General features: G+C 39.0%; 1 protein-coding gene across 10 annotated transcripts in view; it reads left to right on the top strand.

Moving 5' to 3' along the window:
* Positions 1-26349, top strand: part of DLG2 (discs large MAGUK scaffold protein 2) — a 983885-nt gene that overhangs the window by 11421 nt on the left and 946115 nt on the right. For all 10 annotated transcript variants that reach the window (XM_077174030.1, XM_077174027.1, XM_077174034.1 and 7 more), the window contains exon 3: positions 6214-6345. In XM_077174030.1, the coding sequence (XP_077030145.1) occupies positions 6214-6345 (132 nt within the window). The remainder of the gene's footprint in view (positions 1-6213; positions 6346-26349) is intronic.

Raw genomic sequence — 26349 nt, 5'->3', positions numbered from 1 at the left:
ATCACTTCCTTTCTCCCTTTTGGGGTGCTCTGGTTCAATTTCTCACTTCTGTTTTGGCTCCTGTGTTTTTTCTCCACCATTCTTCATGCCTTTTCCTGCTCCAATGCCCTACATTTTCCCAATTCTGGTTCTCAAAGACCTGTAAAGTGTCTCCTGAAACGTGTTGGCATTTTCTTCTTTTAAAATTCACCTCTGGAACAGACTTGGCAAGTCAGAAGAGAATTGAAATCCCTTTTAGGAAAAAAAAAAAAACAAACAATTAAAAAAAGAAAAAAAATTGAAATTGAAATAAAAACACCCCTTCATCTTATCAATCCAGTTAGGGTTAGATCTCAACTAATGTTAAGTGTCTCTCACCAATGAAACCTTATTTTTCATTAAAGTTGACATTTTTCCACCCTGTTGCACCCCAAAAAGATTTTCATTCACAAACTCTGATGCCAGTGTGAGGAAAAAAATGTAAATGCATTTCTAAACTTAGCAAGAGGCTGTGGTAGACTTGGTTCCCTGAGAGGCAGTGGCTTCCTGATACTCCCTTGTGCTGGTGCAGGGTGCTATTAACTAGCTGAGTCTGATTTCTTCCACATGCAAGGCAGAACTTGCTGAGTTTGGAATTGTATTTTCATTTCTTTCTCTCCATTTTCCAAGCTACCTTGCTTCATAGCAGGAGATGAATGGCAGGATCCTACTCCCAAGGAAAGCAGCAGCAGCTCTCAGCAGACTGGGGGTGTTCAAAGCACAACAATTTGAGTGCAAAATCAGTAACTGGTCCTGGCCAGTAGAGTTCAGCCTATATGATTTTACTGTAGCCAGAAGGAGCTCTCATGGCTTGAAAATAGCCATAAATTTGTATATAGGGCCTTAGCAGCATCTGCTTGAGCTATGTGGTGCTTCCATTATCTGCTCCTTTGGTTTGAGCCATCATCCTTCAACAAACCCTGGACTGAAAACGGAGCTGCCTGGAGACTGGTTTTTGAATCACTTTTACTTCCTCATATAGTTTCAATTAATCTTGTTAGTCAAACCTGTTCCTAATTAGTTATTGAAGTTTATGGATAAACCTAAATTATCTTCAGGTGTAGTCTATTAGTTCATCTGAAGGATAAATGGTGTGCATAAACACTTGGGAGATATTTAAGAAACTTGTTTCTGGGGTCTGGCCTGTGGTGTGGTGTGTAACCTGCTATGTGCAGGCAGGGCTGTGTTATCCTCAGTCCCATATGATGGCACAAAATCTTTTTAATCAACTCAACTGTCCACACCAGCAGAGCTGCAGATGCTTCAGCTCTGCCAGGACTCTACTGTAAATGCTGTAGTGAGTATGGTGTCTCCTTGCCTGCATGGAGTTTCAAAATGATTCTAAAAACATGCTTGCAAAACATGAGAGCCTAGAAAACATCAGCAGAGGAAGGGAATTATTCTGCTTCAAGGTACTGGTTAGTATTCCAAGTAGTGGAATCCAGGTCTCAGATATGGACCCTGAGAAATAGATGGAATTGATTTTGAGACATCATTTTAGCAAAGTAGATGATAAAATTATTGCAGTGTTAATTTAAGTATGCATAATTATCAAATTTAGTCTTTCATATGTGTGGCTTACATTTTAAGAACAATGCTTTAGGAAAGGAATTTATTGGTGAGAATATAGTTTCTCCTGATATATAGTGCACCTTCCTCTGTATGTGCTTGGATGTATAGCTTAATTTCTTTTTGACAGTATCCCCAGAAAATTTTTTGTCTGTAAGATATACTGAAGTTATGCTTCGTTAAAATATAACTTGGGTTTTCTGTACGATTTTCTATACAGTTTTTGTATTTGTTTCATCAGACGTATGAGCATTGCCTCAATAGATTATTTTACTCTATGGCATAAATGTCTACTTATTGAACTTTAAAAATCAACTTCACAGAAAAATCTATACAGTGGGGGTACTTTAAATGTGGTGTATTCTGTAATGATCCCATCTAGTATAGTAACCCTGAGAAAAGGATTTGCATCTTCTTTGATTCTTACATAGATGAATACATTAAGCAGAAACTCATTCTGTAGAAGAAAAATTGAGTGATTCCTTGTGTGATAAAAACTTTAGAATGAGAGAGGAAGGAAAGTTTTCTGAGAGAGTCCAGTAAACAAAGTTACTTGTAGTTTTGTGTTAATATTACATATCTCTGATTTGCTGTATTGTAGCAATTACCCATTCCCTGATCAGTAAAATAAACCACAAACATTCCTGAACTGCTTAAAAATTGTGGAGTGATAAAGCAATAAAATTTACAGAATTGTGAGTTTGGGTTAACTGATAACTACTTGGAAAAGATCCTGTAGGACTGTAAAAGCTGTTTTATTCCTTGAGATTTTTTTCTTACAATTGTATTAAGATGTTTTGAGTATGATTTATTAAAACAAAACAATAATGCATTCACTGACTGTAAGAATATAAGTGTGTTTTTGTAGGACTCTATCTTCTGAATGGTTCTTATCTAAGTCCCCTTTCAAAGCCAATAGGATCAATTCAAAAATAGTGTCATAAAATACAAAGAAACAGTAAAAAAAAAAATTAGCTCTATGTCCAGCAGGCCTCATGGGGCACAGATGATGCTGACTTTTCAGTGGTCTTTTGTTCACAGACAAAGGACCTACTCAGGATCCACAGAGAGGCCCACCTCTTGGGATATTAAATTGTGTGTTCAGTGGATTTGTTGTCTTGCTTGAATTTGATTTTGGTATCAGTACTGGAGAATAGTGATCCCATAGGACAAAGATTTTTTTTTGTTGCATTTCTGATATACTCCGTGAGGTACAGGACTTATTTTGGCTGCTATAAGTTAACTATGTGGCTTATTGTATACTGTAATGGATACAGTGATCCAGCCCCTCGTGAAAGCCACCAATCTCTCATTCTTCTTGATGAAAAGAATGTGTGGGAATTCAGATTCAGAAACTTCCACTTAATTGGGTGGCAGGGAATATGGTTCTTATTTGAGTATTGTGCTGCAGTCCATTCTTGCAACCAGATAGTACTTAGGCTTTGTAGCTGAAAAAGAAAAAAAATAGTGGATGTCCTCATCTGTGTTGGGTATGACTGGGTGTTGACAATGGTTATTATTATGGGGAGAGTACTCAGCATTTTTCAGCTGAGCCATTTTATTGCATTATTTCCTATTGCTTTGTGTTGTGCAGAGGTAGGAATGTGCTGTGCTGGTGTTGAAAGGAATTGTGCCCCAGCATGCTAAATACTGTCAAATATATATGAAAGTTTAGTTCTGAGTAATTTATAAACAGGAGAGTTCATAAAGAAGGGGGGAAGTTCTTTTTTGATAAGCCTTATCTGGTGAGAAATTGACTGGAGATTCAAGCAGTCTCCATAATTCTCTTGGCTTTTCAGGAGTACTCCAGCAGTGGTGTTTGCACAGCCCCCCTCCTTGACCTGCTGAAATAACTCTTGGTCAGGATGTGTCTGGGTATCCTCATTGAATCACCCATCACGTTGCAGGTTATTTGGAAAGCTAGATACACTGCTGCCAAGTGAGATTGTGCAGGAAAAGGATGCAACTCCATGCTGGAGCTTAGGGATGGAGTAAAAATTAATGTATCCTATTAAAGCTAGAGAGGAAAATTAGGCAGGAAGATCATTACTTGATCTGGGATTTAGATTTAGCACTAGAGCTGTACTCTGTTGCTAGTTGTTCAGTTAGTAGAGTTTAGGACTCTTCTGGGGTCAACAAAAAGTAGTAACAACAAGAAGTTGCAGCGAAAGTAGTCTTTGCATCTTCATGAATTGAAAAATAGTATTTCAAGTGAAAATGAAAACTGCTCATATCCTCAAAGGATGCTACTTTTTGTAGCATTGTACTTTTTAAAATATGAACTGTACACTTCAGGAAAGGAATGATTAAAAGGGGAGAATGATTAAAGATGGGGATGTCAGCATGCTTCACCAAGTCACTAAGAAAGAGAGTGGTATCCCTGGTGCGGAAGAGACATTCAAATCCCATTTTCCTGGTTTCTCAGTCTACTCTTAAAACGTACTGGATACTTTGCAGTGGTTTTCCACCACTCTGTGGCTTCACTTTAAGTAACCATGGATTCATTGCATATGCATATCTGTACTTGGGGGAAGGTGAATTACTGATTCCAACCCATGCTTTTAGTTATGGACTAATTATTTTATTGAGGGTGGCCAGAAGGTTCATTGTATCAATGAATGTACAAATGTCTCAGGTTGGTCAGGCATGGTCATGAGTTCAGTAAAAGATATGATGTAATTGGGGTTTTAAAAGCAAAAGAAGCTGAGCTTACATGTAGAAGTAGTTCTTTGTACCCAACCATATCCCACTTGCATCCAGGGCTTTGTTTCAAGGCTGTGCTTTTGGTTTGGATGACTTGATGGAAGCCCAGCTGAGGTATTGTGGTGTGGCCTTAAAAGAACTGATCTCTCTCTCTCTCTCTCTCTGTGTGGGTTATAAGCGGTCCTAAGTGCAATTGCCTAATCCTTACCTGCCCCAAGGACAGCTATCCTAGAAAGGAGTTCCTCTTGGAGACCCCCTCAAGCAGGGATCAAAGCAGAGAATTGTGAGCTCCTCCATTATAATGGCTAGACTGTTATAAAATGTTCCCTAATCTTCCTGTCTCTATGATATGTACATAGGTTGGACTCAATGATCTTGGAGGTCTTTTCCAACCTTAATGATTCTATATGTCTATACAGATGTCTGTGCACATATAAAAATGTTTAAATAACATTCCTTTTTATTCATTATGTTTTTAATTTCTCTGATAAAATGCTTGTGACCAGGTAGAATTTCTGTGAGGAGAAAGAAAAAACATTGCCTCTTTTTAAACTTTAATGATTTTTTAAAATTTTCCCCTTTTTAAATTTGAGAATGTGATCGGGTTACAGAATCCAAGTCATGTCTCTGCCCCAGTGTGAACTCATCTGGTTGTCACTTCTCAAGGCCTATAATGCAGGATGTCATAAAGACCCTGAACAAAGACAGTCAATCTTTATACAGTGAGAAAGGAGCTTTATTTTAATTATTTAGTAAAAAAGAATAATAAAAGTGATCTTTATTGCCTTTCCAAGCATTTTACATTACTTTGCGTTTATTCTAACCAGAGGAATCTGACCCTCTCCTAGTAATGAAACTTGCATTGAACTCTAATGGGAGAAGTTTAGACTGAGGCACTTGCTTTTAATTATTAATTGGGAGGAGAGGGGGAGTTTAAGTATTTGGGAATCTTATTGAATATTAGGTGGCAATACACTTACAAAAGCATGTGCAGATATCTCTGTGTCATACATATGTTCATGTACATTTCTGGAATCTAACTGGGATGGGGAGAAGGACAGATGAGGTCAGATTCTCCGTGTTCCTCTATTTTCTTCTCTGTAAGATGGTGATGTTTGGATTTCATGCAATTTTGCATGCTATTCATGCTCTTGGCAAGTGACTGCATGAAGATAATAGCAGCAGGAGAAACAGAGCTCTGCTTCTCTGGGCTCTTACAGAAAGGCTGGATTGCTCTCTTTGAGCCAGCACATGGATGAAAGTCTGCTATCAAAGCCTCATTTACCAAAGAGGTAGATAGCAATTTTATGTATTGAGGGAGTAGAAAAAACCAGCCTCACTCTTGGACACCTGCCTTTCAGATACACATTTGTCAGTCAGAGAAGTGAGTGCTGCAGATGCAAAGCTAACACTTTCGTGTCTTCTCTGAATATGTTTTAAGGCCAGTTTTCCTGCATGGGTTTCCATAATGGTTATTGTCTATAATTTTGTAGCTTCTGCAAGTTGTAATTTGGTCCAGGCCCCATAGTTTCCAGATGGTTTTGGATAAATGGAAGTTGAGCACTTGCTATAGATGCTATTCCAAAGATCATTTTCCCATATGCATATGTTTGTGATATACAGTTAGTGACAGCAAGCAGTAACATCACCATCCCTGGAGGTGTTCCAAAGGCATGTGGATGTGGCACTTGGGGATGTGGTTTGCTGGGGAACATGATGATGCTGATTTAACAGTTGGACTCAATGATCTTGTAGATCTTTTCGAGCCATAGTACTGTTACAATTCTATAAAGGCTTCCTGTAAATGCTGCTTATATGTGTGAACAGTGCCTCTCAAAATGTGTAGTTAACATTTGAACACTTAGATACCTTTCAGAGCCAATAAAGACATTGTGCTTGTTTTGTTGTTTTTTTTTAATCTAGATACTGACCGAGCTTTAGTACTGCTGGAAGAATATTGTAAAAAACTACGGAAGCCAGAAGAGCAACAACTGAAAAAAGCCATCAGAAAGGTGATGGGCATCTTTAAGAGCAGCTTGTTTCAGGCACTTCTAGGTAGGTACTAATGTTTAATACTAGGTGCAATCTCTTGGAGTCCAGAGCTAGGTCAGACCTAGTAACTTTCTTATTTGTGTTTATGGTGAAAAGCATGTTGAGATGATCCTTACAGGTTCTCTGAGCAGAAACTCATTGTACTGATATTTTAAAGGTATTTTTTTACTTACAGAGAAGGAAAGTAACAGAAACCTAATACAAGTTAAAGTATTGAATAATTACACCTAAACCTTGCTGTTTTGTTTTATTTAATGGAAGATACAGAATCAGAGTAAGATATAACTGTTTATGCAAAGCTGAAGATGAAGCCATCTTCACAGGTAAATGGCCAAAGTTTAATTGATTTCCCTGGCACCAAGTAGCATTGAAAATCTTTGTGTCTTTTAAATTATGTTTTTGTGAAAAGTGTCAGCAGAGAAACTCAAAAATGAGTTAAGACAATTGTTCCTGGACATGGTTTGGCAGAATGTTCCCATTCATGTGATGTCACTGTGTTCAAATAGATGTGCTGGTGTATCACTCAGACTTTCTTCCACTAACTTGAAGATCCCCATTTCATCTTGTAAATGATGTTAAAATCAAGCGCTTGTTGTTTTGGAGCTTTGTATAAAGCAACCTCCATAAGTTATTATATATAATGTTATCAAGGTCATATATGTTTGCCTTGGCATTCCTTTGTTCCTTGTGCTGTGCCTGAGCTGCCAGTCATGGGAAGTGGTGACTGCAACTGTGCATTTCCCTTGCTCTACCTCCCTCTGCCCTCTTGCTCACATTGCATGGCCCTTCCTTCCCACACAACTACATTTTGTGAGGAGCTCATCTCAAGGGTGCGTTTCCTAACACAAATTATGTCTGTAGAAGCACACATGCCTTCAACTTATGGCTGTTTGAAGCCAGGGTATCAACTGTGTTTCTTGCAAAGCTACAGTCAGGAGCAGTTATGGAAAAATTTTGATTGTGTCATAAAAGTGGAAGCACATCAATAATGCATTATTACTGTGAAGACAATGGAGGCCTGGGACTGGTTTCAGGAATTCCTGTAGCATTTGTAGAAAATGTGTATGTCCAGTCTCTAACATTTCCTGCAAATGGAATTAACGAATGTTAGTGCTATTTTACTTGTAACTTTTCTTAGCTTCTTTAAGGTTATTAGCTTTATTTTATAAATTCTACATACAATTTTAATTGCTCTGTATGCGTTAAAAAAGGAAAGGGATTAATAATTGAATTTACCAAATAGTTGTAAATAGATTTGAAAATAAGGAGAGAAAAAAAAAAAGATTGGACCTATCCATAGTGTTTTTATGAAGGTGACTATGGCTAGAGAAATGTGTACTGAGGAAATACACTAGTCATAGAAGTGACATTAGCTGCACATTTACTTCTGCACTACTTTGAATACTTCAGAGAATTCTAACAACATGTGTGCTTTGTGTGTGGCTACACTACAATATCTGTTGATGTATTACACATGTTAGAAATGAAAAAGTGATTATAGCTACAGTAAGGTTGAATCCAAAGGACAACTTCCATCCTTTGATTGCTACAATAACAGATTGAGAAGCATGGTGTTACAGAAGTTTGCATTTTAATTTGTGGGCCTTTAGATGTCTTTCTTCTTAAATGCTTCCTTTTATAGAAGAGATTTGGGAATTGTGAGACGTGTTCAAAGTCTCTCATTATTACATTTGGTTTGTTACTTGGTTGGTCTAGATTCTGGAACAATACTAAAGAGGGATCTCTCCTCCATGAGAGGAGACATCCCAGACACTTCAAGTGTGGCAGATGATGTTATTGCACAATCAATGAGATCCTTGCATAATTAGTATTTAAAAAGACGCTCACTTCCATAACATCTGTTTTAGGTTCATGGCATAGCTTCTCTATTCACCTATAAATCAGACCACCACACAAAGGAATACCTAAGGCAGAGCTTCTGCTCTCTTCTTAAGTACTGTACTACTAATCTTCCTATGTCTTTTATATTTACAGAATGTCTAATGGTCTTGAAAGTGTCCATTTTTCTGTGCCTGATCTTAATGATAATGACCTAATTTCCAGACTGTGAAAGTTCATTGCTTTCCAAAGCTCTCTCAATATATATAGCTGTCAAATATTGGTTTTATCCAGAATGATTGACCTTTTGAATGTTTAGGCTGTAACTACTAATGAAAAATGTGATTTTTGTACAGAACCCTTAGTCTGGATGCGGAGGTGCACATTCTTACCAGGAATAAAGTTAACATAGAATTACGTGCCAAATTCAGTTTTTGTAGGTCCCACAGCTTCAGTGGACTTTGATTCCTTTACAAATAAATTTATCCATTGTAACCATCTCTGCCCTTTTAAGTTTCAGTTCTCGTTAACTTCCAAAAGGCTTTAAAAATCTGTTGGATGTCTTAAATTGAGTATAACAAGAACAGATAAAGAAAAATAATATTAGTCAGTTTTCAAATCTAGTGTTGTCTAGTTCCTTTTATTCTCAAATTTATGCTTGTGTGATTATGCTGATTTGATTCAGCCATCTTTGAACTTGTCTTCTCAATGTACATCTGACTATTTTTATCTTCAATTTGTTTCATAAATATTTGGACTACTGAACAGTGGGGTAACATGAGAAAAAGGAAGATTCAATATTTTTCTTGCATATATTCTACACATGCAAGAAGCCACTACAATCATATAAGGAAAAGTTCTGTAAGTGATTTACAAAAGGATTATTGAAGGATTGTCTTTTTATATTTTAATTAGGATTTAAAAGCATTCCCTTCTCCCTTTGGGCTGTTCTTGTTCCTGGACTTCTTGCTAGAGTGGCCGTGCTCAGTGACAGCTGAGTTAGTTGCTAAGAGGCACATTTTCAAAGTGACATGTGGAACTGCAGTCTCTGGAGTCCCACTTACACTCCAGTGGCCCAAACACAATGCTTTGAAAATCCAGCCCTAAGAAGAGGGAGGAGGAGCAACTCTTCAGAAGGAGCATGCTTCAAGGGGAAGAACATGAATTTAGATATTGACATGACTCTTAAGTTAATTGTAGATTTCATTCTCCAGAAGGGTTTTACCCACTCTTCTATGGGCAGTGAGGAATTAGGCTGTTGTTAGGACCTTGTAAGGATTTTTCTTTTTGTAGGTTCATCCTTAGCTAGCTAATAGTAAAATCACAAGGTTCTCTTAAATTGTACCACATGTGCCAATGTGAACATTTTTAAAAGGAAGAGGAAATGAAACCTCCAAAAATCCAAAGGTCTCATTTGTTGGGATTATCTCATAATGGGGCATGTTGGAGACATCGTGCTGAAATAAAAAAGGGAAATCATGAAAGAGAGTAATAATAGTCATCTGGATGTGTTAGAGCAACCAAAATTTTTTCGTTCCAGTTCTGTTCTTTAGGAAACTTAATAAATTTTAATAATGCAGTACATAGTTTAGTACAATTTATGGAGAAACCTCTGCTATATATTTGTCTAGCCTTCATTTCATTAAGAAAAGTGCATGATTCCACAGCTTAGAGGGTGGCTCTGTAGAAAAGAGGTTTATGTCAGGGTTGTTTGGGTTTTTTTTGTAGATACATCTCTATAAAACATCATTTTGTTTCTAGAAGGAATTAAAGTGCCACAAATAACTATAATCATCTTATGCAGTATTAGGTAAAAACTAATCTCCATAGGTTTTTCTAAAATTCGGATAAACCCAATCTGCAGTCAGTGACGTATTTCCTGTGGAATCTGAAACCATGTCTCGTGGTTTTTTTCATGCTTGCGTAACTTTGCCTGAATTTTAAAATGCCATATTTCTAATTAAAATATGCATCTTTTTTTTTAAATGTTATTGTACCATTTTTTCAAAATAGGGCAGATGTTCTGAAACTGCTCATCTTAAAAATTGCTGTAGCAAGCATTACTATTGCACAATTTACTCATCATCTGTGTCACTGCCTGCACTTAGAGACTTAGGATACAGTGTTACATTTCCAGTAGGCTGGTTTTTTAGACTCTGTTCCTCATCCAGCTCACTTTTAAATAAACCTTGTTATAACAATCCTTTTTAAGAGTGATCATGTCTTAAACCAAGTCAAAAAGGAACTCAGATGATTTTTCTGTGATCTCATAATACTCTTCTGTTAAAAGATTGTATAAATGGAAGTGGAAGTATAATTCAATTGTATTACAATAGTGTCCAAAATTCCAGAGATATAGTTAAATCTTGCATTCTTTCATGTTACTGGAAGGTGCCTAGGACAGAGTGAATATATAAAGAGGACATTTCAGAGATCCAAAGCAAGTTTCCCTTTAGTTTAATTATTTTAAGACATATGTATCTATTAAAAATAGTGTATTCCTTGAGAAATGCAAGTATTTATTATAGCTAGCATGAAGCAAGCTAAGAGCTTGATTTCCTATGGATTTGTCTTACTTTGATTGACCTCAGTGTCTACAAAGTTGTGAGCTGGGAATGACATTTCTCTTGCACTTAGGGCCATGGTTAAATTTCTGGATAGTTTAGATACGAAAAAAAACTGGAGAGGAACCTGTCATAGGAGTAATAATGGAATGTTGGAACATGTCACTGTCATAAAAAGAAAACTCTAAGAATGAAAAATGAGGAAGATTTTGATAGGCATAGCCAGGTATGTCAACTAAGAATAATGATGAAAAATGGTCCCCACATTACAGAGGCTTTAATGCTGAGAAGAATAATGATACTGTTGACCATATAGTGGGAAGAGGAAATTATAGGAGATGAGTGGTAAGGCAAGGGCAAGGGATTTGTTTAGGCATGTTGTGTTTAAGGAGAAAGTTGTTAATGAAATTTGAGAAGAGGGGGAAGGAGGTGGGTCAGGACTGGGGAATATAGATGTATGAAAAGCAGGGCACAAGATAAGAAAAGCAGACCTGCATCACAGTGCTGGGCTGGAGAGGGGGCCTGTACCAAAGTAGTGTGAAGAAGAGTTTGAGAGGCCAGAAAATGCAAAAATAGAATGCTGGTCATACATGGTAGTGCTGAGATTTGCACAAAAGGCATAGGAATAAGCTATTAAATACTGAAGGTTGTTACTGTCTGCTCCTGTGATCTGTCTTTAAGAAACACTGCTATCATATTTTCAGGCTTTTCTTCACAACCACCAAGACCTCTTTTGTACTTTTTTCTTTGAGCAGACATTTAACATTCATAGCACCACAAAAAACAAGGCAATGTCTAATTCCATGAGGTTCCTGATAAAGCTGCTAGTATTGAGGAAATCCAAGTGGAGAACTTGTTTGACAGTCACCTTCTGAGGTGAGGCAATGGTGACTGTCACCACTACCCATCTTTCTCAGTCCCTAGGAGGAAGCATGTCTCAATACTCAGTGCTGTGTCAGTGTTTTAGGGACCAGGACATGAAATGGGAAACTTGTCAACAGGAAAGCACAAGTGGGTGTTGCCTGTTCATACTTGCCAGGCTTTCTCTCAGTAGATGTTTTCATCCCACTCATGTGTTCTGTGTGCTCAACTACTTGCAGTGCTCCTGGATGTAAGGTCGCTTGTCTCCTATGTCATTTCTCTCTAGACTTACTCTCAGTGAGCTGGTTTCTGGTTTCATGTCAGGCTGTTTCACCCACAGTAACAGCACTGGATTCCTCAGGTGTTAACCCAGTGTAGGCAAGCCTGTGTCCAGCCCAGGGACATGAGGCCATCCTCTTGCCAAGGGCCTGCATCCATGGTTCATGAAGTCAAAGAATAAAACCCCTGTTGATTTTGCTTGCTTGGCATCTTGTGTTGGGGTGATTCTCTGAGATTTATATTCAGACTTTCCCTGACTGAGAAATAGATTCTTCTATAGCTTTGTCTAAAAATATTGAAACCCTCCCTGACTATTAAAAATGTCGAGGAGCAAAAGAAATATGCAAAACCTCTTCAGTGCTGTCACATTTGAGAGATGCTCAAATGACATCTCTGACAATGGGGAAGCCTGTTATTACTCTGCACAGAGTCCTACTTTCCCAAACTGGCATCTTTCTTTGTTGCAGCATAAATTACAGCAGAACTGAAATTGAAATTCAAGGGCAGCTTTTGTTTTGCCTGAAGACAGCTGCAGCTGCTTTTATTCTTGAAGTCCAATTCTCTTAGTAAGCAAATTCTGTGCTCTCTCTCAAAAGAGCTAAAGGTAGTGCTCGATCTTTGGGATGGTTTGAAGCTGTGTGATTTTTCTTTTTTATGAGCTGGGGGCTGGATTGCAGCCAGCTGGAGGAACTAACCCTTGCAATTCTCCAGTGAAAGTCTGGTCACAAGGAGTGGACCTCTTGTTAAAAAGAAAGAAAAAAATTCAGATCTATTGTAAGTGATTTCTAGTGGATTTTGGCCTCCTGCTGGTTTTGCTTCCATGGCAATGCAATTTTTCCTGCATTATTATAATTTCTCTCAATCTCTTACAATTCCTCCCAACCCATGGTGCCTGTGGATCCTTTAGAGGAAATAAGGCCTCTTTGCTTCTATCAGGTTGCACTGACAGTGGGAAGAGGGTCCAAATTTAACTGGTGAGAGCTGACAGGTGGATGCATGTGGAGAAAGAAGATGGACAGACATTGTGTTGCTATAGAGGAATTGGAGTGAAGATACCCAGAGAGGGGAGTTTCACAGACTGACAGAATGGGTCAGGCTGGAATGGATCACTGGTATCCTGAGGGGAGAGCCCCTAGCCCCACCTCCCTGCCTAAGCATGGTTCCCTAGAGCATGTCACTCAGAGTTGTGCTTAGATGGCTTTTGCATATCTCCAGGGGAGGAGACACACAGCCTCTCTGGGCAGCCTTTGTGTTTCATTGAAGTCTGAAATGTTACCCAGTTTTTCTTAGTTGAGTCTGTGATGGGGTGTAGGGGGATAGAATATAAGAAAATAAAGATAGGGGTAAGATTGCTTTCTACACTAAGGAGTTGCAGCTGGGCCAATTATCAAAGATTAGGAACAGGCCTGACTTCAACAGGCCACAGCTGTAACCAATGAGAAGAGTGCTATTAAAGAGTGGGGTGGCTGGTTGAGAGGAGAACTGGAGTCAGTGGCTACTTTGTGAAGAAGAAAGAGTCAGTGCTCTGAGGAGCTGCCCACAAGAAACACCAAAAAGGTATGAAATGTTTGTGATAAGGAGACAACAGTATGGAACCCCTGCAGTAAGATGACAACAATGGGGGAACTGAAAAATTTCTCAGAATTGCTTTAGTCTTTGGGACTTACTGGGTGTTAATGTGATGTTGTTACTGGTTAAAGATGAGGAGCAAAGAAAGCCAGGGCATGGTGCTCCCTGTTCTTGCTGGCCAGCCTGGTGATGTGAGTAGCCAGTGTCTTAATATTAAAGCCATTTCCCACCTTGAGGAAAGATGTGTGCACAGAGGTGGGAATCTTGTGTGCGTACCCTAAATCAGTTTTTATTTGAAAGAATTGAAATATTAAAAGCTTGGGAATTGCCAGGAAAGGCCTCAACCCAAAACCAAAGCTCTGCAACCTCTTACATCTATGGGAGTGAATGCTGATGAGCTCTGATAAACAGAAGATCCCAGCCCAGGTCTGTGCCTGGATTCTCAGCCTAGCTGAGTACAAGAAGAAACCGATTACAGCACTGATACAACCTGGGTAATACATAATCACTTGTAATCCTCATGCAACCCTCTGCTTCTGTTTTGCTGCCTTTTAACCCATGAATGAGAACATTTACATCTCAGACAAGGAGTTTGGAACCTTTGGGGACTTTTGTGATTAGAAATGCAAAAGCAATTAGCAATAAACCATTTTTAATATGAGCTATGTGCTAAGTGTTGAGGTTGTTGGTTTTCAATATCCAGCAAGGAATAAAAGCTGTTTTTTGTTTCTGTAGGGTTTGGTTTTTTGGCGTTTTCGTTTTATTTTATTTTTTTAAGTGCGTCTTGGCCACGTGGATTCTGTGTATAATTAGAATTATTAAAATGCAGTTGCAGCAGCTGTAATGGTGTGGCTGCTGTCCCAATGTGAAGCTTTTCTTTCTCTTTGCATTAAATAGGGATAGCCCTTTATTGTTGGTTTGTGATGAGAACTAGAGACTAATTATTAAAAGATTCATTTAGGTAATTTGGTTTTATTTTGAATAATGCAGTTTCCTTTTTCAGGCTGACAGAATCTAAAAGAATGATGGGATAGATGATTTTCTTTTGGTGCTAAAGAAAGAAAGACTGGATTTATATCTTGCTAATGTAGTTTGTACATCTACTAATAAAATGGAAGAAAATAATCTGGAGCAAGCTGTTCCATCACTAATCCCAATGTTTATTTTTGTCTCTAAAATAGCAGAGCTGTTCTCTCTTGCTAATGTTTTGGTCTGCAGAGTTATTTTAGGCTAGACTGTGATGTGACTTTTGTTTGGTGACTATAACTTTTTAAGAAATTGCATGATAACTTTAAAATCATTTAGCCTTGAAATTTTAGCCTTGAGGACTGTTATACTTTGTTTCTCCAAGCTGTTACAAATGAGCCAAGTTTATTGCCCAGTGCCACCACTGTGGATCTTTTGGAATCTCAGTACTCTTTTTACTTAACCCTGTGCTTCCAGTGTGTTGTGGGAGTCTGTGAAAAATACTGATGGGAGTGATTTAAGTGCAATTGGGATTGAGTACTGAACAGTAAGATGCATTAAAATAAACTGTTTAATCTTAGATACACATACCTGTATATATCTGTGAATATCTATGTCTAGATACAGAATACTTACATGAGTTCCTCTATACATATTTTTGGCAGGTAACCATGGATATTGTGTTTATCTCAAACTTCTGCTGTAGTTTGTTTGGGTATTATTCTGTGCTTAGGAGCTCTGAGTATTAAAGAGTGTCTTGACAAGAAATGCTGCAGAGTGTGTTGCTCATTCCTGTTGCATGTTGATTCTGTCATGAGGTCTGTTTTCTATGTTTGTGTTCTGCCACCCTGATCTGCTTCTGAGATAATTAGGTGCTCTTTGCAAAGAAGACTGAATTTATGTCTTTAATTTGTTCTTTCCTGTCTTTGTTTTGTAATCATTGTTGTGTGGCTTTGAATATCTGCTGATACAGGTGATTAAGGCACCACTGCACAAAATCCCAGGCTTTAGAAATAGAAAATGGTTTTTATTATAATTATCATTACATATTACATTATTTTGTGTTATGCAGGATGTTTGGAAATACCACATCTTATGTGAAGAGAATTAGGTAAGTGATCAGAGGGCAGTGTTATAACTAAACCAGTTTAGGTGAACTGAATTCAATTCCTGTGCCTACACAGAGTGTGATACTTCTTATTTATTTGACCTCAAAACTTGTTTTCTTCAAAAATCCTGCTTCATTCAGTGTGCAGAAGGGGCAGGACTCAGCTCATGAGCAAGTATTTAATTCATTGCTTTCCTATCATTATTTACTCTGTGAGAGGTGGTGCTGAAGCCCTGAGAAATAAAAATAAAAATATCTTCCTCTTTTTGAGGCCTGATTGGAGACATTTCTGACCTGATACATCACCACTTTTCATGTCTGGCCACAGCTCCAGCTGCAACAGGGAGTGTCACCATTCCAGCAAGACTGTCTCAGTGTCTCATTTTGGGTACTTAAAACACGAGGATCGTCTGATGGGTGATCACTTTGGAAAACTACTGTGTATGTGACTTTCTGACCTCAGTGAGACTATCAGTAGGAGTCGGGGTAGGATTTAATTCCCTGGGTGTCATTTAATGCTCTTAAGCTAAAGAACCCTCAAGAAATCTTCTTATTGCTCTCAGCCTTTCAGCTCCTCAGATAAATGGTGCAAAGTTGCTCAGGCAGCTTTCCCAGAGCAGGCCCACTCTGTATGCTAAATCAAGTGTCAGAGCAGAGGGCCAAGTGATGTGTGTCCATACACCTCAAGTGTGGTACTTTCTAATTTTGAAAGTACCTTGGCAACCTTATCAGTGTTTTGGAGTTAATTTTTCATAGTGATTTCCTGGACTTTAAGGATAGTAAAAACAGCTTCTTTTCACCATTTCCATTGTGTGATGGTATTAACAACACATGTTTGAAAGCAAGGTCAAAACTGTTGGACACTTCCACATGAGCCTTTGCTGCCTGAGCTTTTAGAGATGCTGATGCTACCAAAAGTGCTGCTTCCTTTCTCTTAGATCTGATTTTTATCCCAGTAGTTAGTTGGTTTAGATGAATTAGATGATTTCTACTGCAAAACAAATGGAGTATCTTTCTAAGCAGATAGTAATTAGTCAGCAGGAGAAATCCAGCCAAATTGCAGTGAGACAGAGGGTTAGATACAGGGTCAAAATGTTTAGTGGCTCTTTTCTCCCAAATTTTGCATTTTCTTGAGTTGTTTTTGATCTTCAGTGTTGAACTGAACTGTAACTTCATTCTTTTGCTTCTTTAACCTCTGAAACCAAAAGGCTGTTCTGTTTTTATTCCCATTACCATTTCATACCCAGCCTGCCTTTTAAGGATTTAAAAGTAAGTTTTGGTGTGGTAGACTGCCTTTCTCACATTTGTTTAGTTGTGTTTAACATGTAACAATTAATTCATGTTTTAAGTTTTGCAAATGCAATGTGGAAGACTAAAAATATAGTTTGAAAAACGTATCTTTGAATTAATCTATGAAAATTTGAAGTACCCTAACCCTTCCTCTAAGTAAAGTTTAGAGTGACATCTTGTGGTTACACTGATTTCAAATGTGTATATCTGTTGGCATTATTTTATTTTCTCCACAGTAAGTGTGGTGTTTTCTGTTTCAAAATGTTCTGGATTGCTCACCAGAAGTCTGTAATGATTTCCATTAAGGCTTTTGGGAGATCAGAGAAAACATTGCTATGTGTCAGGGCCTTGTAAGTTTAGTTTATCTTTTACTGCATAAAGTTCATCCCATGTGCCTGTGAGTTTCCAGTGTTTTGAACCCCAATTCAAGGTGTTTTAATGCTCTTGCAGCCATTTGGAATTTCTCAAGAAGTTTCAATTAGCCATAATGCCAAAGCAAATGGGAGCACAACATCTCTGAGCAACTTCTATTTGTGCCCGTTCTTTAGCTGTCCAAACATTTCCTTAGGTTTAGGTGAAGATGAACATGTCAAGGAAGCTGGCATGGAGGCCAAGCCCATTTTGGATCCATACTGCAGCAGTGTGTATGTGTGTTTCCTATGGATCAGCCTCCAAGGTGTTGGGTGGTCTAAATGCACCACCACCAAACCATATCCAAGAGCCTAGAAGGTGCTCAGACTACGGTTTTGTGCAGTTTATCTTAATGAAATGCAAACCTTTCCAATGCCAGGTGGAGATACAAAGGCATTCTGTGCCAGAAGCTTAAAGGACCTGGGGGAATGTGAGATTCGCTTTCACTTTTGGGAAGCCCTCTGCAGAGATGCAGGAATGCCTCTGCAGAGGGTTTTGGTTGGAGTCAGCAATGTATTGCCTGGTTCAGTCTCTCAAATTAACCATACAAAGGTCTTTTCCCCTTCCTCAGCATTGAGGAGGAGAAAGATGGTGATAATCTGCTAGGTCAATTTTTAACTATATAAAATGTTCATGTTACCATGGAGCCCATCTGGCAGATTGAATACCTGATTGTAAAATTAACTGTTCAATAAAAGGCACTTGACCTCTCTAAGAAATAAATTCTATTTAGGAGAATGGATTCATTAATGTATCTCAAATGAACAGTCCCTCTAGCACTGCTCCATGGCACATCACTGATAACATGTGGCCCCAGGTCTGCTCTCAAGTCTTTTGATGTGAGAGGCTGGATTCAGGAAAGGATTCTGTGATTGTGGAACTTGGGTGTTTGTTGGAGGTACTTTGGTCACATGAGGATGCCAGCACTGATTGATGTGATGTGCTGGCAACGTTAAGGATTTTTAGTTGTGTAGTAAAGCACACATGGAGCATAAAATCCAAGAAGCCCAGCTCAATGATCCTGAAAGAGCCATCTGGTGACCTCATTTATTAATTTGGTGAAAAAACAAAGATGTGACGTTTTCAATTAAGATGAATGTTTGGCTGCCCTGCCAAAATTGGTTTTGGTGGATAAGTAAGTACAAGTTAAGCTGTTAATATAATCCTAATACTGAGACTGAAGTGCTGATGTAGAGCAAGTCATTTGGAGGGCCTCTGAGAGGGCTAGCCTGTAAAAATGATGTTTGAAGTACACAAAGAATGTTTAAATGACATATTTACAGGGATGATTCCAGAGATTTCCTTGGCAAAGTGCCTCCACCCATTCCAACAGAGACTGTTTAAATAGTAAAGAAATGTGTAGATGGTTAGCTATCAAACTAATGCTGGTCTTATTGAAATGCCTTCTCCTTTTGTCGCAGAAAGCAATGAGTGGTGATGATGTTTCACAGGAAAAGAAAGCTGTCTGCTCTTTGTTTCATTTCTGTTGCACAGACAGTGATATCCTTGTTACACTTTTTGAATGGCTGCTTGGTGGATTTTGTCCTGTTATGAATCATAATCTCCTCTAATAATTTTTGTCTGCCCAAGAAAGAATTTGGCTCTTCATGCTGAGAAGCTGGATACTAAGTAGGTTTGCAATGGAAGACTGTAAAGAGGTTTCCCCATAATGCTGGAGATGAGGGTAAGATGACACTGTGCATTTCACAGGGTTTTTTTTTCCAAATTGTGACTTCCATGTGGTGAATTCCTTGCACTGGCAGCAGACAAGCCATTGATGCAGCCACCAACAGAAATAGGTCAGAAACCCTGTGCCAGCTGATGACCCTTGCTGCTGAGTGTGGTACCCTCTACTGGGTGGGATGTGTTGGAAATAAGAGCCCATCAGTTAGACAGTGTTTGGGTGGTGGAATAGCTCTTTGAGAGCTTAATTATTGAGTCCTCTGAAATCTAAACAGCTTCTCATAACCTCTTTCAGCAGCATAAAGCCAAAATCTTATTGTGCTGTGATCACTTAAGTCACTTCTTTCATTTTTTCAGATTAAAAAGAAGATTCTAGAGATTCTGGCCCTGATTTTGTGCCAGAGTTCCCCTCGCTACAGTTCAAAGCTGACATGCTGCCTGCAAAGTCCTCCAGTATTATTAAAAGCCACAGCAAATTTAAATTTAAAGTGGAGGTGACTGAAGAACAAAATTAACTGTGGAGTTTGGGGGCCCTTACTTTAAGTAATTGCTATCCACCTGTGTAATTCCCTATGGGTTGCCTTTTGGATTAAGTATTCCTTACTTCTTCTCTAAACCTCATGTTTAATATTCATATGTGTCGTTCAGCTGCTGCTGCATCCTGTCCAAGCATAAAAAGGGGGATGCATTTCAGTAGCAAACCAAGTGATGCTTAAATATATCCCTTGCTTATTTCAGAGTAGCAGTATGGGAGTTAATTAATATTTATCAATGCACTAAAGTCCAAGAATGAGAAGCACTATGGTTGTGCAAAAGTATAGCTTGTTTATTTCAAACTCTTACCTGGTCATTTTGACCATTTACTAAATGCACTTGAGAGCAAGCACACAAAACTTGCTATAATGCTGACTTGATTTCTTTTCTTTAAATAGGAGCAGAATCAGGACACACTTTCCAACCATACAATAATTGCAGAAATGTAGGTGCTCTACTTAACCTGAGAAAAAAAGCTCCCTCCTTAATTAGCTGCCTGGCCTTTTGCAATAGATAGTACTATAAAAAGGTTGTAATAATAGAGTGCAATATAGAAAGACCTTGTCAGATTTTATTACATTTTCTCAGATTTTATTACATTTTCTGCTTGGTAATTTATTGCAATTAGAAAGCCTAATTCTTTTGCTTATCTTGTAATTATAGCAAGGTGTTTATAAGCAGGAGTTCCAGCTGCTTTTCTGTATAGTCTCATTAGATTTGAAGTTATAAAGCTTTTTAGACTGTTAATTTTTGCTCATTACACAGGGTGCATAAAGCATTCTGAAATGCATATGTTATATGAGGTCAACATTATATTTTGGGAGTTGCTACATGAATTTCCAGCAAGGATAATGAATCTCATAGATCTATCTGGTCTTCAGAGGAAGGACTCTTTATTTTGAAAACCACCTTTTTAAAATCCTCCTCTGGAATAGGGAGGTAACTAATTTTCCCCATTCCATCAGAAAGCAGTTTTAGGTGTCTGTGTGTACAGTGCTCCCTATCTCTGTGTCTGACTACAGTTCAGTGTCTCCGTTTGACACCTGGGAGTGTCTGGTGACAATGTCCATGTCTGAAAAGCACAAAAGCCTCCTGAGGAGTCCCATCCTTGTGTGTGGTACTCAGCTGACCATGGCTCTTCTGGGACTTTTTTATGGATTGCAAAACCCAGCTGATCTGAACAAAAGCTCTAGTGACTGACCAAGACCTCACAGGACACTTGTGACTGAACACTGGGCTTAACCACAGAATCCAAAGCTTACATCATATCATGAGATCATCCTGATTTAGGCTGTCAGGCTCAAGTTATAATGGAAAGCATTGTCTAATTTCATTGTCTTGGAAAGAATTGAGGCCAGTCAAGGGCCTGTTCTTACTTGGTTTTGTTATCTTTGCTGTGGAAGATGGGATAGGATATCTAGCTGGAGCAAAAGTGGGCTACAAAATGCCAGGCAGTAATAAGAAATCAGAACATTTGCTAATAGGAGCAGACATTGAGCTATTACTGGTGTTAAAAGTATTAGTACTTACATGTCTCTGTATGTTGCATTGTTCATGATAAATTATTAGTTTTACAAATCTGTGAATTATTGGAAATTATTTTTCTTACCGTTTTGACAAATGCATGTCTGTTGGAGGGTGGAACTGCCATCTGTGACACTTTTCACTGGCAGTCTTGCTTTGGGAGGTACTTGCTCATAACATGAAATGTGAGTGATTATGATGGAACAAACCAGCTTAATGAAATCTGATGCAGTAAGGATCAACGTTTTCATAAGAATACAAAATCAAACCCGGATATTTTATTCATGTTCTACTAAACTTGCTGTTATTCTGACCCTTTATGAGTGAGAGTCCACGGATTTTATTTGTTCCCAGTCCTTAGTGCCTCTCTGGAGAGGAATTTTAGATAAGGGCATGGAGTAATAGGACAAGGGGAAATGGCTTTTAACTGAAAAGAGGGCATGTTGAACCACAGAATACACTGAGTTGGAATGGACCCATCAGGATCATCAAGTCCAGCTCCTGGCCCTGCACGGGACCATCCCCAAGAGTCAGACCATGTGCCTGACAGCATTGTCCAAATGCTTCTTGAACTCTGTCAGGCTGATGCTGTGAACACTTCCCTGGGCTGCCTGTTTCAGTGCCCAAGCACCCTCTGGGTAAAGAGACATTTCCTAATATCCAATCTGAACCTCTCCTGACACAACAGTAGGCCATGACTTCTGGTTCTGCCACTGGTCACCAGAGAGGAAAGATCAGTGCCTGCCCCTCCTCTTCCGCTCACAAGGAAATCACAGGCTGCAATGAGATCTCCCTTCAGTCTCCTCCAGGCTGAACAGACCAAGTGTTCCCAGCCATTCCTCATAAGACTTCCTCTCAAGGCCCTTCAACATCTTTGTTGCCCTCCTTTGGATGCTCTCTAATAGTTTAATATCTTCCTTATATTGTGGTGACCAAAATGGCACAAATTATTCAAGGTCAGATTATATATATGAAACAAATTATTTACTGTGAGGGTAACTGAAACAGGTTACCCAGAGAAGTTTTGGATGTCCTATCCCTGGGAGTATCCATGGTTAGGCTGAATGGGGCTTTGAACACCTTGGTTTAATGAAAGATGGGTTTGCCCATAGCAGTAGGGATGAATTAGATGATCTTTCAAGTCCCTTCCAACCCAAACCGATCTGTGAGCTGGGCTAGGAGCAGAGAAAAGCTTAGATAACTGTAACCAACACTTGTGCATTATTCACAGGCCCAAAGAAACTGAGAGTGAGATTCAATCCACTTAATTTGTACCACAGATGGGTTGGCTTTTAGAATATGCCCCTAAATATAAGGGTATATCTCTTTAAGGCAATAGAAAGAGATGGTGGCATGGAAAGCAGGAGATCCTGTTTGAGCTGAGATGGCTTGGTTAGACTGGCTGAATTCTAAGAATTAAGTCAAATGAGAAGAACAAAAAGAGCAAGCATATAAGAATAATGAAAACAATTGCTGCTTTAAAACATGCTCTAAAATTCTGTTTCTGGATTGAGCTGGCTTTGTTTCTGAAAGATCTTTGTTTTTCAGAACAAAGACAGTCCTTTTTTAGTCAGGACATTCTATCTAGTTGTGCCATGGATGTTTTTTTATACCAGTTTCAGTATGATTTACCTAAGGAGTCTAAGCTGGAGACACACAAAGCACCAAGCCAAGAAAACCTGTCCTGCGTGTGGTGCAAATGTGGCACGTCAGAGGGAAGGACAAGATTGCTCAAAAGCTGTGTTGGTGATTCCTGGTGATTAGGTGAGGTGTGTGGGTGACAGCATAGGAATCCCAGTTGACACTTCACACAAATTAAAATACATACATCTTTCATAAACTGCTTGTCTGGGACTGTAAGAGTTGCTAGAGTAACCTAAAGGCAGGACTGTAAATATTGGATAAGTACATCCAGTACTTTAATGAGATAAAGTAACTGCCAGGGCTCTTGGGAAGGTAAGGGACAAGCACTTTTGTTCAGCTTTGCAAAATGTATTATTTATCATGTAGGGCTTTGTGGCTTGGGAATTACTACCAAGCCCCAGCTTCCCATTGGAGTGCCTTTGTGTTATCTCTTGTGTCATTCATGACCTTTTCTGTCAAGATAATTTCTTCCTTTTAAGGTTTTGGTCGAAGGAGAAAAATCAATCAAACAAGTTAGTAAATTTATACAAAAGATTGTGAATTAGCTCTCTTCATTACTTCACTACATTTTCAGCTTTGGACCCTGCAGTTAAGATGAAAGGGTGATATTTGTGCCTTTTTGGGGGACTTGCCTCTTTTTTGATGTATTTCTCCTTAGCATAGGATGTGAACTGTCTCTTGAAGTACCAGAGTGCTGAGGGGTTTCCTTCAGCGTTTGTTTACAGGGTTTGGTGTAGCATTAGGATGTAAGGTGAAGGTTCCTGTAATAAGGCTGTGCTCTCTTTGTACCCTGTTTTTTGGCAAGTTGTCTTTCCTTTCACTAAAGAAGGGCCTAAGAAATGAATTGTAATGGTTGTTTGTCAAACACCAGATTTGTGTTTGTGTTTGTAGCTTTGGGTATACCCAATTTTGGGTATTGGTTGTCATTTGGTGAGGAGAGGGATCTCTGGAGAAACGGGATGGGGTTGTGAGGTACAGTAATAATGTTATGCCACGTGCATCTTGCATTTAAATGAGGAGTTGGCATTAAATTGAGACAATCCTAAAGTACTGGAGGATGTCTGGGTAAAGAAAAGGGCCAGTGCCTTGAACTTTTGCCTAAGCAGTATGGGTGATAAGTAAAGGATTAGAGAGGAAGACAAAGGATAGCTAGGGCATGTATATACAGTTCTCAATGGGATAAATGCATAAATCCTGATTGGATTGCAAAATTGAATTGACAACTTAAGTACCTTCTAATAAGAATGGTGTTATATGTTTACACTAGGTTTGTGAAATAACCTGTGCTGGCAAAGTGCTCTCATCCAGCACCACTACTTTTAAGGATAAATACAAGAACTGCAGGATTTCTCAGTGCAGATTCATATTCTGCAAGATTTGCACTCAAAAAAAAACAGATGTGAAAGTTTCTGGAAGAACCTTCCTTGAAACAGGACTTGTTTTAGTGTGTAAGGGAAATACATGCTAAACCGTACCAAAGGTTTGGAGATACAGATGTTCCTGAATAGAAATCTCTTCACAGAACTCAAAAGCATTTTTGTAGGATTGTGATTCATTCAAATTGTCTACTTCCTCCAGTGTCTTCAGTGCCAGTCCTCATCATGTGTTTGGAAAAACAGTAGTTAAAAATAGTCATGATAAAAAGGAAAATATTGTAATTTGACATAGTTGCTCTGCCAGACATAATCTTTTTGCTGTAAGAGAGCCTCAGAGAACATTAAAATTCTTCTTCATTGCGTTCTCTGGAAGTCACTGGACGTGAGAGGTATGGTAGTTGCATATCTCAAACCCACTGCTCATCATTTATTGTTATATACTAAAACTGTGGCACAAACTGTAATGCTTTTTCCCAAACCAAAAGATATTTGACAAGTGTTTGGCAAAGAAGAAAGTTTTGAGGAGTCCTTCACTAAACAATAAATTTACAATAATTCCCAGCTAATGTTTTTTTCTTTTGCTTGGAAGTACAATTTCCATAGTGCAGTGAAAAGACCTAAAGAATTTCCTGTATACAGGTCATATCTTTAAGGCTCTCAATGGCACCAGGAGTGAATTCCAAACCTCTTGGGTGTGACTGCACAGCTGAGGGTGACTCCTTCTGAACTGGATAATGCTCTCATAAAGCGGCATCCAGTAAAATGTGCAGATCTCATGTGGAAGCAATATACACAAGTGAACAGATGGCTCACAAATGCAGAAGAAGCTGCAGTCAGCAAATTCTTAGTAGTTTGCTCCAAGTGTGGTTACATGACAAAGTTACTGCAAGGCAAGCAGGAGTATGGATTTCCAGCAAGTTTATGAACTTCCCATGTGCATGCTCACTGTCCAACAAACCACTCTGAAAGAATGTACTGACATCTGAAATCTCGTTGGAAGTGTCTTTATTAGTGAATTAACCTGGGAACACACATATTTCCACATGGGAAACTCAATCATCTACATGTAAAATAGCTTGAATGGTTTCTGACAAGGTTTTGGCCCATGTGACCAGCATTCTTTCTAACCATTCACAGCCCAGGGATCATCCCCATAAATCAGTGTACATGGCTGCTCTGTTCTGGAGGCTAAGAGAATTTTAAAGTATGAATCCAAGCTCAGCTCTAGAAGGCAATTCCAAGTGTATGTAGTTGACATGGCAGAGCTTGTGCACTGTGGGTATTGGGTAACATCTCACAAGCACTGTCAGAATATGCCTTCAGACTCTTATTCAGACATTGCAGGTTGTCCCCTTTAATCTTATGGAAGTGTATCATCTTTTGTCTAGCCTAAATAATATGCCTGATAGCAGTCACTCAACACCTTGTTCTTGTGGCTAAATTGACTTTACCACATCCAGGCAGATCCAGTGGCTTCTATAGCCTCTGGGGACAAATATATTGTCTGTGAAGAGCCCTGGTTAGCTGCTAGTTAATGCATAAAAAATAAGGCTCATAGAGTTCATGAAGATGGAAACCTTTGCAAAGTTTTTAATCATCTTTCCAAAGGAATGATGGTTCACAGTCTAGAGTGAAGCCTTCACATAGCCCAGAAAGCCAACAGCGTTCTGGGATGCATCAAAAGCAGCGTGACCAACAGGACAAGAGAGGTGTTTCTCCTGCTCTATTGTGCTTTGGTGAAAGCCCACCTGAAGTGCTGCATCCCTCTCTGGGATCCTCAGCACAGGAAAAACATGAACCTGTTACAGCAGGTCCAGAGGAGAGTCATGAAAATGATCACAAGGATGGAACACCTCTTCAGTTAAGGAAGACTGAGGGAGTTGGAGCTGTTTGACCTGGAGAAGAGAAGGCTCCAGGAAGACCATTGTGACTTTTTAATATTTGAAGGAGCTTATAAGAAGGATGAGGACAGACTTTTTAGTAAGACCTGTGGCAATAGGTCAAGGAGGAATGGTTTTAAGGTAAAGGGGGTAGATTTAGATAGATAACAGGCAAATTATTTTTTATAATGAGGGTGATGAGGCACTGGCACAGATTGCCCAGAGAGGTGGTAGCTGCCCCATTCGTGAAAACATTCAAGGTCAAGTTGAATGTGACTCTGAGCAACCTGATCTAGTGGGAGATATCCCTGATCATTGTGAGGAGGTTGGCCTAGATGGCCTCTCAAAATCCTTTCCAACCCGGGTGATTCTGTGATACATTGGCCATATTCACCATGAGGAGAGCTCTTTGGATTTCTCTGGTTTAATCCCCTGAGCTTGTGCAAACCCCTCCATCCCTGTCAATCCAGTGGTGAATA

Source organism: Agelaius phoeniceus, chromosome 2, assembly GCF_051311805.1.
Source record: "Agelaius phoeniceus isolate bAgePho1 chromosome 2, bAgePho1.hap1, whole genome shotgun sequence".
NCBI classification, from domain to species: domain Eukaryota; kingdom Metazoa; phylum Chordata; class Aves; order Passeriformes; family Icteridae; genus Agelaius; species Agelaius phoeniceus.
The sequence above is the reverse complement of the archived record's forward strand: the minus strand, read 5'-3'. Positions and strand labels throughout refer to the sequence as shown.